Source organism: Schistocerca americana, chromosome 9, assembly GCF_021461395.2.
Source record: "Schistocerca americana isolate TAMUIC-IGC-003095 chromosome 9, iqSchAmer2.1, whole genome shotgun sequence".
NCBI classification, from domain to species: Eukaryota; Metazoa; Arthropoda; class Insecta; order Orthoptera; family Acrididae; genus Schistocerca; species Schistocerca americana.
Genome location: NC_060127.1, coordinates 726,229 through 738,933, shown reverse-complemented (window position 1 = coordinate 738,933; position 12,705 = coordinate 726,229). Strand labels below are relative to the sequence as shown.

The 12,705-nt window shown below is 39.3% G+C and overlaps 1 protein-coding gene across 3 annotated transcripts in view; it reads left to right on the top strand.

The window, feature by feature from the left end:
- LOC124550899 (zinc finger CCCH domain-containing protein 14) overlaps window positions 1–9,925 on the top strand; it is a 203,139-nt gene extending 193,214 nt beyond the window's left edge. For all 3 annotated transcript variants that reach the window (XM_047125677.1, XM_047125676.1, XM_047125675.1), the window contains one exon: window positions 9,261–9,925. In XM_047125677.1, the coding sequence (XP_046981633.1) occupies window positions 9,261–9,365 (105 nt within the window). In that variant the 3' untranslated portion in view covers window positions 9,366–9,925. The remainder of the gene's footprint in view (window positions 1–9,260) is intronic.
- Window positions 9,926–12,705: the final 2,780 nt, after the last annotated feature.

Genomic DNA, 12,705 nt, shown 5'->3' with positions numbered 1-12,705 from the left:
ACTGCAGGATCTGCACTTGTTCTTGCTAAAAGATGCATTTTCCTTTTCCTTTCACAAAAAACTTTAATCCCTCTATTGACACATGGCTGTTTCATGTCCTTTATGGTTAGCTTTTGTGGAAAGTTGTTTTCAAATAATGACATGAATTTATCATGGAATAGATTAAATTTTATGTTAGCATTTGGTTCATTATAAATTTCTTCTCAGCTGATCTTGTGTAAACTGTTCTTAAAAACATTGAACTTGGAGTCATTAATTATTTTAACTGATTTGCAGGGAGGGGAGTATTCATACTGTAAGGCAGTATGTTATTTGTTCTAACTGTGCATCCTGATCAGAGAGGGCATTTGTTACTGGGTAAACAGTTCTTGCATTGAGCTTCACCAAAGAAAACATTATCAATTACGGTCCCACTGTCTTTTTCCACCCTCATTGGAAAGTTAATTACTGAGATCGAATTGTAGGATCCAAATAAGATTTCCAGATAATTTTTCCTGACAGAATCATTTAGAAAATCTAATGTGAAGTAGGTTGTTGCGGCTGCTACTTACAAAATTGTAATTATCCTGATCAATTTTTGAATGAATAAAGTCTCCTCTAGTGATGACAGAATGATTGCAAAACATAGGCATAGCGAACTGTAGTTTTCTCTAAAATTTTCAGTTGTATCTGAGAGGGAAACAGATACTGGACAAAAACAACCAGTTGCAAATTTATGTCCATCCTCGATATTGAGTCTTGCTCAAATAACCCTGCAAGGAGTTTCAGTTGGCATCTCAGTGAACTGAAGTTTCTTGTTCACTGTGACAAATATATCATCTCTATTTTCTTTTAGTCTACCTTTTAATATGCGCCTAGATTAATTCCAAAAATGTCACTGCCGTGAGTTTGTTTTTAGCCTCCCTCATGTACCCAGTGTTATGTAACATCCACTGTGTTTTAGGTTTGGCGTCAAATTTTGTGACTTTGTTCCAGTGCTTCAGCAGTTAATCAGTAGTATTTTAATCCTACTTCAAGTTCTCCTACAGCTTTTGTTATCTGGAATGGACAGAGAGTTGTCAAAGTTAAAAAAAGAACTCTACTGTGACACACACACACACACACACACACACACACACACACACACACACGAAATAATTTCTGTGGGCAGTGCTGCAGATAGAGTGCTCTGTTGAACTCTACAAGCAGCGGTGGTCATCTCATCTTTCCCTGTCAGTCACTTACATGAGGATAGTGTGGCCTCGGAGTCCAAGTGACAGCATTGTGCTTCCCAACATGGGTCGCAACCTGTAGTTGACTGCTCCTTGTTCCTTCACTGGCTACCGGAGTGGTCTCTTTGACATGCCGAATGAGGCCTCCTGTCATACACACAGAGTGCATTCAGTTATCTCATTATGCCATTATTCACTCTTTGTTCAAATTGTTGACTGTTAACAATACCTGCACACTGTTAAATTTTCCTCCTCGTGACACAGGTCATTGCAGTTTTCCAAAAGGTGAAGCAAGTCCCATTGGCTCAGTGTTACGTAATGTACCCATTACGGCAACAAGTGTAACGTACCGAGTTCTCCCATGTCACCGGGACACCTTCGCCTACCATTGACGTGCCCCACCCTGTCAAGTGGACAAGTAGTGATAGGTCCCGTATTTCTGTCGGACAGGATAGTACTCGAAGCTCCTTTCAGTATCTCCAGTATGTGACTCTCATCATTTTGCCCGACTTACCCACTCAAAGCAGCTTCCAGTTCTGTGACACAGATAAGAATAATTTTCAGCTTCGACTCATTCATTCTGTACCTGAGAACAGCATGCGCAGTGTGTTGCATTCTTACTTTTTCAATATTTATCTGAACAAAAAACAGCTAACTCCAAAGTAGTCTCCCTATTAGCGTTATAATTTCAGGATACGTCACAGTACAAAGATGGCAAGTTCATTTTTAAGATCTGAAGTTGCAGCACCCAAGAAAGTTATTCAGGGATATAACAAGAGAAGAATGGGGGAAACATTTATATGAGAGCTATCCAGAAAGTAGGTTATGTTTCGACTTGCAGCAGTGATGGGGCAGGGCTAGCCGTATTTTTATCTGGACGTTTGTCCATTCAGTTGGCATTCGTGTGGGGGTGAGCTTTGTGTTGTTTCTCAGGTGTCCCACAATTGACAATCCTATGAGTTGTGAAATGCAGTCAGTAATAAGGTTTTCTGTTGCCAAAAAATTGTAAAACATCTGAAATTTATCAGGAATGGTGTGAAGTGTGTGGGTCTCAGCTGCAGTTTTCCAGACTGGTGTTCTTGGGTGGAGATTTGTAGGACTCTCCTCAGTAGAAAGCAGCTACTAGGGTAGCAGAGTACTTGTGGAGAGCACACGGTGTTTTTTTTTTTTTTTTTTTAAGGCTAGGCAGTAGTTTTAGATACTCTAACGAACACTCGCCGGTCGATACACGGAAAGGGAAGTCAGACTGGGTTCAGAGTAAAGACACTTTGACTGTCAAAATTTTATCGGTAAACTATCAGACGTATTTGTGACAAACTTCCTGAATTTATCATCCTCCGGGAAAGTTATCGTGCTCAAATTATTCGTGGAACCAAGAGCTGGCTGAAACACAACATAGAAAGCTCTAAAATAGAACACATTGTAAACTGTCTCGAGCAGCTAGTTTGGCAGCCCACACGCAGTGGAAATATCTTAGACCTTGTAGCCACAAACAGGCTATACCTTATTGACAGCATCGGTATAGAGATGGGGATCAGTGATTGTGATGCCTTCATAGCAACTGTGTCCTTCAAAGTTAATAAATCAGTCAAGAAGTCTAGGAGACGGTTTCTGCTAGAAAGAACATACAAACGGCTGTCAGCATCTTACTTAGACAAGGAATTGCAGTCATTTATTTCCAGTACGATGGACGTAGAGGAATTATCGGCAAAGTTTAAACAGATTGCAAATCGTGCTCTCAACAGGTGCCTTGGTAAGTGGATTAAGGATGGAAAAAACCCATTGTGGTTTAACTACAAAATTCGGAAAATGCTGAGGAAGCAAAAGCTGTTGCACTCCCTGTTCAAAAGAGAACATGCTTTGACAGAAGGCAAAGATTAGTAGAGAAACGAGCATCTGTAAAAAGATCTGTGCGCAAAGCATACACCTACCACTGTCGTATCTTAGCCTAAGATCTGGCTGGAATGCCAGAAAATTCTGCTCCTATGTACAGCTGCTAAGCATGTCTTAAGACTTGCATCCACTCACTCATAGACCAGTCTGGTGTGATAGTTGAAGATAGCAAAACAAAAGCCAAAGTTTTAAATTTTGTATTTGAGAAATCATTCACACAGGAGAATCTTACAAACGTACCATTGTTTGTCCATCGAACAAACTCCCGTATTGCCAACATAGTAATAAATGTCCCTGGCATAGAGAGACAACTGGAAGACTTGAAAACAAATATCTTATCAGGTCTGGGTGGAGCTACAGTTTGGTTTTACAAAGATTACACCACAGTATTCGCCCCTTACTTAGTTTGCATTTATCATGAACCTCTCACAGAGTGCAAAGTTCCAAGCGACTGGAAAAAAGCGCAGCTAACTTCAATATATAAGAAGGATAAAAGAATGGACCCGTAAAATTACGGACCAATATTCCTAACATCGGTTTGCTGCAGAAACTTTGATCATATTCTCAGTTGGAATATATTAAATTTTCTTGAGACTGAAAAGCTTAATGTCCATAAATCAGCACGGTTTTAGAATGCAGCCATTTTTCCCTTGCTCTGTTTGTGAGTGGAACAGGAAACGAAATGACTAGTAGTGGTACAAGGTGCCCTCCGCCACATATCGTACAGTGGCTTGCAGAGTATGTATGTGGAAATAGAAAAACATAATCACTGAAAGTGGACAGTACCAGTGGTGCAATAGGTTTAAAACTGGTGGAACTATCATCCACGATGAAGAGTGAAGTGGATTACCAAGCATTGTGTGACTGATGAACTGGTTGTAAAAGTTGATGGGAAAATTCAAGATAACTGCTGATTTACAATGACTGAGCTGTCGTTTAAACACAGTGCTGTGACGAAGACGCAGAACTGCGGGAAGATGTAACTAATTGGTTGACATCTCAGGTGGCAGAAACTTATAACAATGGAGTTTCGAGGCATGTTCGTTGCTACAGTAAGTGCCTAAACTTGAGTGAGTGGATACTGTGTTGAAAACTGGTATGACAGTGTCACTTCCAAATTAATAAAATATCATTTTTTTTCTATACTTTTTTTTTTATACAAGAACACGATATACTTTGTGAATAGCCCTCTTAGGTTCCTTGATAATCTTGTGTCCTGAAGTTTTGTAATGGTTATGCTCACTGACTGACTAATTATAACAGTGGCAAAAAACAATACCAGTGTATGAGAAATGTTTGACAATATACAGTTCCGCTAAACAAAACACAATATGACAGTTATAATATGCACAGAACACAATACTACAATTCAGCATTTAAATTTGTAAGGATCAAGTGCATACTGTGATTATTAAATTTCAAATATTGAATTAGAAGAAACAGAACAGCAAATGAGAAATAGCACTAATCTCATAAGTTCATACACCGGAGTGAGGGAGAAATGATTTTCTGGAAAACCAAATGTTTGTGAGGTATACAACCTTAATTCACAATTAACTATGAACCGAGTTATGTAAAACATTAGTAAGTGTCCCAAAATTCTCAAAAATATACCTTTCATGGTGTAAGTACAAGGAAATTAGGGAACATTTGTTTTGGAACAAGGATACTGTTGCCAAAATTTGTTAAGTGCAGATTCAGGTTATAATTGACGATACACATTTTGCACAGCACTTACAAATGTTGAAAAGTACACAGTACATCACGATACACTGAGCCTCGACACAGTCGACGGAAAATTGTGGGAAAATGACGCGAAAATTGAAGTAATATAATTGGACCTCTCTGGCACATGCATTCCTACTCCCTGGTGAATCCAGAAGTCGGTTTGTACATATGTAAACATGTGAAATGCGTTGATTTTTACACAACCGAGTTTGTGGTACATTCTGTGCTACTGTATCAATGATGAAAACTGTAGTGTCATTTATGACACACGAACTAGAGGAAGTCACAGATTGGTAACAAAGCACATCTGCTTGGGGTAAGTGCAGATTCTCTACCTTTCTAGTAATTTTACTTGGTATGTCACCAATAGTGTAATAGAACAGAAGAAGATCTCTTCGCCTGTTTATGCACAGTACGTTACATTTATTTACATGTATGTTCGGTGTCAACTGGCAGTCCCTGCACCAGCCATCCGTACTGCACATGTCTTCCTGCAGTTTGCTGGCAATGGTACATTCGTATAGACAATCGTAGCGCCTGTGAACTACCCCGTTGAGCTTCTGACAGTATCTGGTGGATAGTTTGTATAAATTGTAAGCAGTACAATACTATAACACACCTTTAGTGTACTCCCAAAATCACCATTACACCTGTTGCTTTCGTTACACTGAGAGCAATGTGTTGGTTTTTGTATACGAGGGAGTACTGAATCCAGTCACAAGCCTGGTCAGATACTAGATAATCCTGAATTTTGTTCTCTGGGTGACTGTGGAACTGTATCGAATGCCTTTCAATAGTCGAGGAATGGGGCACCGATGTGAGCACCTCCGTGTGTGACGCTCTGTATACGAGGACGAACAGTGAGAACCAAGTTTTTTGAAGTCAGTTTTTGTGAAAGCTGTGTTGATTATTGTACGGGATATTTCTGTTCTACAGGAATGCCATAATATATGAGCATAAAATGTGTCCTGTAATTCTACAACAGAGTGATGGTATATGTCCATTTCTCAAAAATGGTAAGAATTAGCACTTTTTCCTGATCGCTAGCTGTGGGAACCTACGGTAAACTATTCATAGAAATGTAGCAAGTTCTTTTGGATAATGCCTGAAGAACACAGATACATCATCAGGTCTAGGTGTCTTTCCATTAATGAGTGATTTAAGTCAATTTTCTATTAGGTTGTCCCCGAAAGCGACACCCACACAGTAGTAGATGTTGATATGCAACTAGCATCACAGGTGATGATGAACTGAAAGAGTGTACGATGAGGTAGTGTAGAATATTCATATAGTTCAGGCAGGTGAAAAATTTGTGATGGTTGACTAGATTTTGGTGATAGGAAAAAAAGACAAGCAAAAGCAGTAGGAGAACATGGACTGGGAAAAAGGGACTTGAAGGAAGCTACCTGGTAGAATTTTGCACTGATCATAGTTTAATCATCACTAGCACTCAGTTTGAGAATCGTGAAAGATGGCTCTGTATGTGGAAAAGAGCTGGAAACACTGGAAGGGAAATTGCAAAAAGATAGGGAGCGAGTGGTTACTGAGAATTTCAAAGGGACCATTAGGCAAAGTTTGACTGAAACAGAGGAAAGGAACACAACATAAGGCAAATGGTTATCTTTAATGGCTGAATTAGTGAAGACAGCAGAGGATCATGTACATAAAAGGGCTCAGCTTAGTAGAAACCCCTGGCTAATACAGGAGGTACTGAATTTAATTGATGAGAGAAAAAAATAAACAACTGCAGCAGATGAAGCAGGCGAAAAGGTATGCAGACATATAAATAATGATACTCACAGAAAGTGCATAATCATAATAGGGAATGGTTTTGAGGACAAATGCAAGGTTGTAAAAGCGTGCATAACTAGGAGGAAAGATAGACACTGCCTGTAAGAAAGGTTGTACCTAAGGTATACAATATTATAGACATAGAAGAGGAAGTAGGTGAAGATGAAATGTGAGATATGACTCTGCAAGGAGTAGTTGGCAGAGCACTGGAAGATCTAAGTGGAAGCTAACACTTCAGGAAGAATTTAATAATTTCAGGTCCAAAGAAGGCAAGTGTTGACAGGTGTGAAAATTGTATCGAGATGAATTGTTTACAGAAAAATGGAAAGTTGGTGAAAGCCCACATTGGGGGCGTTTTCGGTTCCAGACAAATGTAGGAACACGTGAGAGTATGCCTAGTCTACAATTTCTCGTGCGAGATAGGTTGTAAAAAGGGAAACCCATATTTGTAGCATTTCTATATTTAGAGAAAGCTGATGATGCTGACTGCACTGCACTCCAAAATTTTGAAGGTAGAACAGATAAAATACAGAAAGCAAAAGGTTATTTTTGACTTGTACAGAAACCAGACTGCAGTTACGAGAAGCGAAATACACAAAAGGGAATACGTGGAGACAGGGTTGTAGCCTATCTCTGATGTTACTCACCCCATACAGTAAGTAGAAAAGGAAACTGAGGTGAAATTTGGAAAGGGATTAAAGGTCTCGGAGAAAATGCTACATTCCTCCCGTACGTGTGCAGCTACTCGGCTGTAACACCACGAGTAGGGAACACTGGTGGATCTGCCAGTGTGATACGGTCTACTTTACTTTTGACTGTTTTTCTTCCAATACTGTCTCCTTTTACTTTCATTCTCATGGTCTGCCTACTCCGTACTGTGGTCGTGTACGAACTTATCTCCCTCGACTTCGTATCTGGGTGGGACAATACTTTAAAAAAAGTGTCTCACTCTGTCCGACTAGTGAATGATGAACACATCTTCAGTGATGAACTTTTGTACTGTTCCAACTATTTACTTCTGTTACGAAGAAAGATCCAAATATCAGTAACTTGAATATGTTGATCGATGTGTGCGACAGCACTGTAGTCGATTCGAAATCTGAGGTTTTCAATCTTCATTTGTCTTCAGCATTTACACGTTTTTGGTATGTGGGTTTTCTCTGACGTGTTCGTGACACCTTCGAAGGGCACCACCAAGGTTTAAACGCCTACGTGTAGTGAGTATTATTGCACCTTGCCCCTGCCGTGTTACGTCACTGCACTGATCAGATTGGGGAGCACGTGATGGATCGTTCCCCCTACATAAAGTGTTTACAAGCAGCTCGAGTGTCATCTGTGGAATGTAGGTCATTCTCCCAAGTAACCCACATTACACTACAGAGATGAAAGATGGCACGCAAAACTCCTTTAATGCACTCTTTACAATTAAATGTAACGTATCTGGCATTGTATTACAATTTATTATTCATTTCATTTACCTTTAGTAAATAAATGAAATCTTTTCTTTAGATTTTTGTGCACGGTCATTTATACGGTCTAGGATAGTTAACATGGAAGATGTCTCAAATAATTGACCATTCTGTGGTGCTAGTGCTCAGTCATCACACGCTCCTTGACATTAACTGCGCTTTTAACTAATAAGAGCGTGGGATGTTTTTTCTTCATTGAAAGTGAAATGTATTGTTAGGTAACAGCAATGGTTGAACATTAGCAATATACTTGATTTCATCCTTAACCGTCCAAATCTCAGATTTGAAAATATCAACATATGTAGATCGCAGATTACCACCCATCAGTACTAGAGTAAATTTATTTGCTCCTAATTACTTTAGATACCTCGTTCGACAAAGTGACCAGTTGTCACTGGACGTATCTTGTCAAAGCTTAATACTGAGTTCGACCCTTTCTATGGGCAGATACTATAAAACCATTCTACCTTTCAGAGGAAAGTGTCCCCTATTCATTCTGTACCAAAAATGGTTAGATTATCCCTTTGTGGATTCACCTGACCAAATGACTATGTCCCTCTGTTTGGTATCCCTATCCCCAGACTCCTCTCCACTAAATGCGGTACAGGCATTTCTTTCTCGAATGCACCGACCTCAGGTGCAGGACAGCCTCTCTGTAGGCCTGACTACCCATTTTAACTCCCTCAACTAACCTAAAGCGGGGTACACTTCACTATGTAAAATCTGTCTGCACAGTTCCTCAGTTTCATTCCTCACACTCTGAAGGGATGGGGTTCCTTGAATTCTGGCATATCTTTACCCCTGGTTTAAAACATACTGCACCATACTCCCTATACAAAACTGCTTTTACCTACATTTTTAGCTGTACGAAAAAACGTTTGCGTTAGTGTATAACTTTGGGTGACTATATTCCCACGTTAAATTTCCTTTTCTTGACTCGTTTAGATCTGTACTATGTTTGTATTTAAAATTACCTAAGCCAACACATACAGCTCATTTATCCTTTTTGACAGTATCTTCAGTACATGAATGAATGCTGTTGAAATGAACAAAACATAAGCCAGTTGTTGTATTATGTGGGCTTCTCACAAAACGGTGACCACCCTATTTATGTGAACGGGCATTTTCTTTGGGCATTTCTTTTATTTTGTGCTTGTTGTGTTTGCAGGCTTGCAAGTACGGACGGTATTGTGTCAAACCGGGATGCACTTTCCAGCACGACGGAGTCCCTACAACAGACAAACTGAAGTGGGTGTGCCCTTTCCGGGCATAAATACAACCCTACCATATATTTTCAGATTTGCTTCCTTCAGCTCTAGCCACTTGTCACTGCTTAGGACTGTGAGTGCTTTCAGCTCATGTTCATTTATAAATACCCGTTGAACTGTAAATTCAATTCTATGAAATAATCTCATCCTCTGTTATTAATTAATTAATTTATTTATTTAATGATAGTTGCTCATGTCGTGTGTGTGTGTGTGTGTGTGTGTGTGTGTGTGTGTGTGGGCACGCAAGTGTTTTTCTTATGTAATAAACAGATAGATAGACGTATGTTATATGGTTTACACTATGTCAAGTAAAAAGAAATAATTCGTAATCACTGTATGAATTTGTTTTAATAGAGTAAAATACTGTAACGTGGTTACAGCTGTAGAATTGCTCCTCAGTAAGTGAGCAGAAATGTATTCCATGTACACTTCTTTATTATTATTATTGTTATTGTTGATAATGTATAATTTATTATTAGAGTATGAACAATTTGATTTCTTCCACCGAACAAGAATAAACCACAATAGAAATGACCACAATAAAATACTTTCCGGAAACAAAGAATTATTTTTATTACTTACTGAGTATAATCTTAAATAATACGTAAGAAATAAACATAATTTATTTAAATTTTTATGCTCAAAACATTCCTGACTCAGACAGCAAGTGGAATTTAGCAAAATGGGCATCTGACTAGTTTCTTTACCGCTGGAGTGCTTAGCTGAGGAGGTACGTGTCAGCAGCTTACAGCAATCAGTGTGCTGCTGCGACTCCATGAGACACTTATCAGCTCAAGATGTCCAAGTACGTATTCATTGTAGATATTTTAAATTATTTCTACACTCTACAGAAATTCCAGTTTTTTTTTTTTTTTTTAATTACAATGTCATATACAGCTGCAGGTTTTAAAATCTGCAGCATAGCATAAGGGGCATTCAAATGAAACCTGGTCACTATTGTAAAGTAATGGTAACAATTTTATTAATCAAAAATGTAGTTATACACAGTACACATACTCAAAAATAGTTGCTAAATCTGTTGACACATTTGTCCGATTGCGACACTAGCGAGTTGATTCCATCCTTGAAGAAGCTAGTAGGCTGCTGTCGGATCCAGGACTGCTCCCAGTCACACAGTTCGTCATTTGTGCCGATCGATGTCTGCAAATAGCTTGTTCTAGAGGACCAAACACGTGAAACAGGGTGTATATGACCTGGGACAACCAGGAGATCCAGGAAAAACCCGGAATTTTTTCATCCAGGAGAAAACGGGGAAAAACCCAGGAATTATTTAGAATTCCGGGAATTTTTCATTGTTTTTGTTTTCAGTTAAATTTTTGTAATTTTGACTTGTAAGAACCAATACTCTAACAAAGGATATTACTGTATCCCGCTACTGCAGAATAAACCTGCAGCAATAAAACATGAACGAGAGAAAAAATGAAAATAAAACTTAAGCTGCAAAAGAAATGTGCCATATACAGCAACAAAATGCAGTGATCATACAAGCGTCTGCCAACAGCAAAATGTGTCAAAGGTTTTAGGAAGAATATGCAATGCTTCGTAACAACAAATTGCCTCTGACGAACGTGACGTCACAACTGTTTACATTAGATTTGTTTTAGCTGTTACGAGCAGGATCGTACGCATACACAGTTGGGTAGTACCTTCTCCCACTTCTGGCTACAGGATAGTGGCTGTCGGCTGTGTAAGCAGTCGCAACGAGCAGATAGGAGCTACCGGGAAAAATTTTACTGGAGCGCCCAAGCTGCCAGATTCGTGCATGCGCAGCTGGCCCAGATCTAGGAGGAGGGGGAAGTGGGATACTATCTAGTATTGCCCTGGTTGGGAAAATCGTAGATCCGGGTCTGATGCACGGACCAGTCTGAGTTATAGTGGGGAAGTGGTCAGTCTGCACGTGACCCGCGTTTACATTTAGTGATTTTGCCGTTTCATCTTCATTTACAAGCTTTAACTGCCTTGCAGAACTATGAAGTTATTTTTGTCGGTTTGCTAAAGAAATTTTCTTTTATTAATCTTTTCTGCTGAGGCAGACAATAAATTTTACATGAAGTGTTTAATTCCACACACTGTTCGCTGCATTTCAAGTGCACATTTTCAATTTCTAGCACATATGGCATTACGCCATAATAAACAACCGACAATGAGATAACACAGTACTGGTACTCAAAGAAAATTTACATTCCGAAAACCACATTGAAAAGCTTAATGTGAGTTACTAATCACCTTCCGTACGGAGCATGTCCGTATCTCACCACTGACTTCTAGTATCAGCCGCACGCAGTTGACGTCAACAAGTGTATGGCCCTGAAGGTGATGATGTTACAACGTCGAAACTAGTCGCCAAAATAAAATCGACACCAAAATACAGCTGGAGGAATTTCTTCATTTTTAAAATAAGCTTAATATCAGGTCGTGGCCTACTTCACTGGGAATCTGGACGTACGAATGTGCACATTTTGGGTCAAGAAATTCCGATGCTCCTGGAGTATCCTCTGATGTTTTACACATACAAACTTACGGGCTCCCTACGACATCGTAGCTGCGCAAGCGCAGTGACGCCTGCCATCTGGCACACTCTGGCAACTGCAGAAATTAGCCTTTTTCTAACAGGTCGTGGGAAAATATTCCGAATGGTCGTTCAAAAAGTGTTACTATCAAAGTAAATTTCCTTTTACGCAAGTTGAACTATGTGCGAGAATGTACAATGAATTTCTTAATTCGCAGAACGTTTGATTCTCATTTAAAAATAAACTTTTTGATGATGAGCCATTTAGATGAATTTCAAGCCCAGAAGTTCAGACATTTATGTCGTTATTAAAAATTTTACCTGCACATTACTGTGATATATCTTAAATTGTAGTACGTGCATAAAAGACCAACATTATATTTGAAAGCTTAACCTCTCTTGCAGCGTATTACTCTTATAGACCAATATTATATGTGAAAACTTTACTTTTCGTAGCCGGCCGGAGTGGCCGAGCTGTTCTAGGCGCTACAGTCAGGAACCACACTGCCGCTACGGCGCAGGTTTGAATCCTGTCTCGGGCATGGGTGAATGTGATGTCCTTAGGTTAGTTAGGTTTAAGTAGTTCTAAGTTCTAGGGAACTGATGACCTCAGCAGTAAAGTCCGATAGTGCTCAGAGCCATTTTTTTTTTCTTTTTCTTTTTTTTTTTTTTTTTCGTGTAGCGACACTATGTGTATTAATTTAAACTATTAACGTTTTCTGTTTGTGTGTTTGCGCTACTTAACAGTTATGTTGCTATTGGCTGACTACATCATGTGTCCTAAGCCCTGAATACGTGCTGTCATCAGCTGTCGA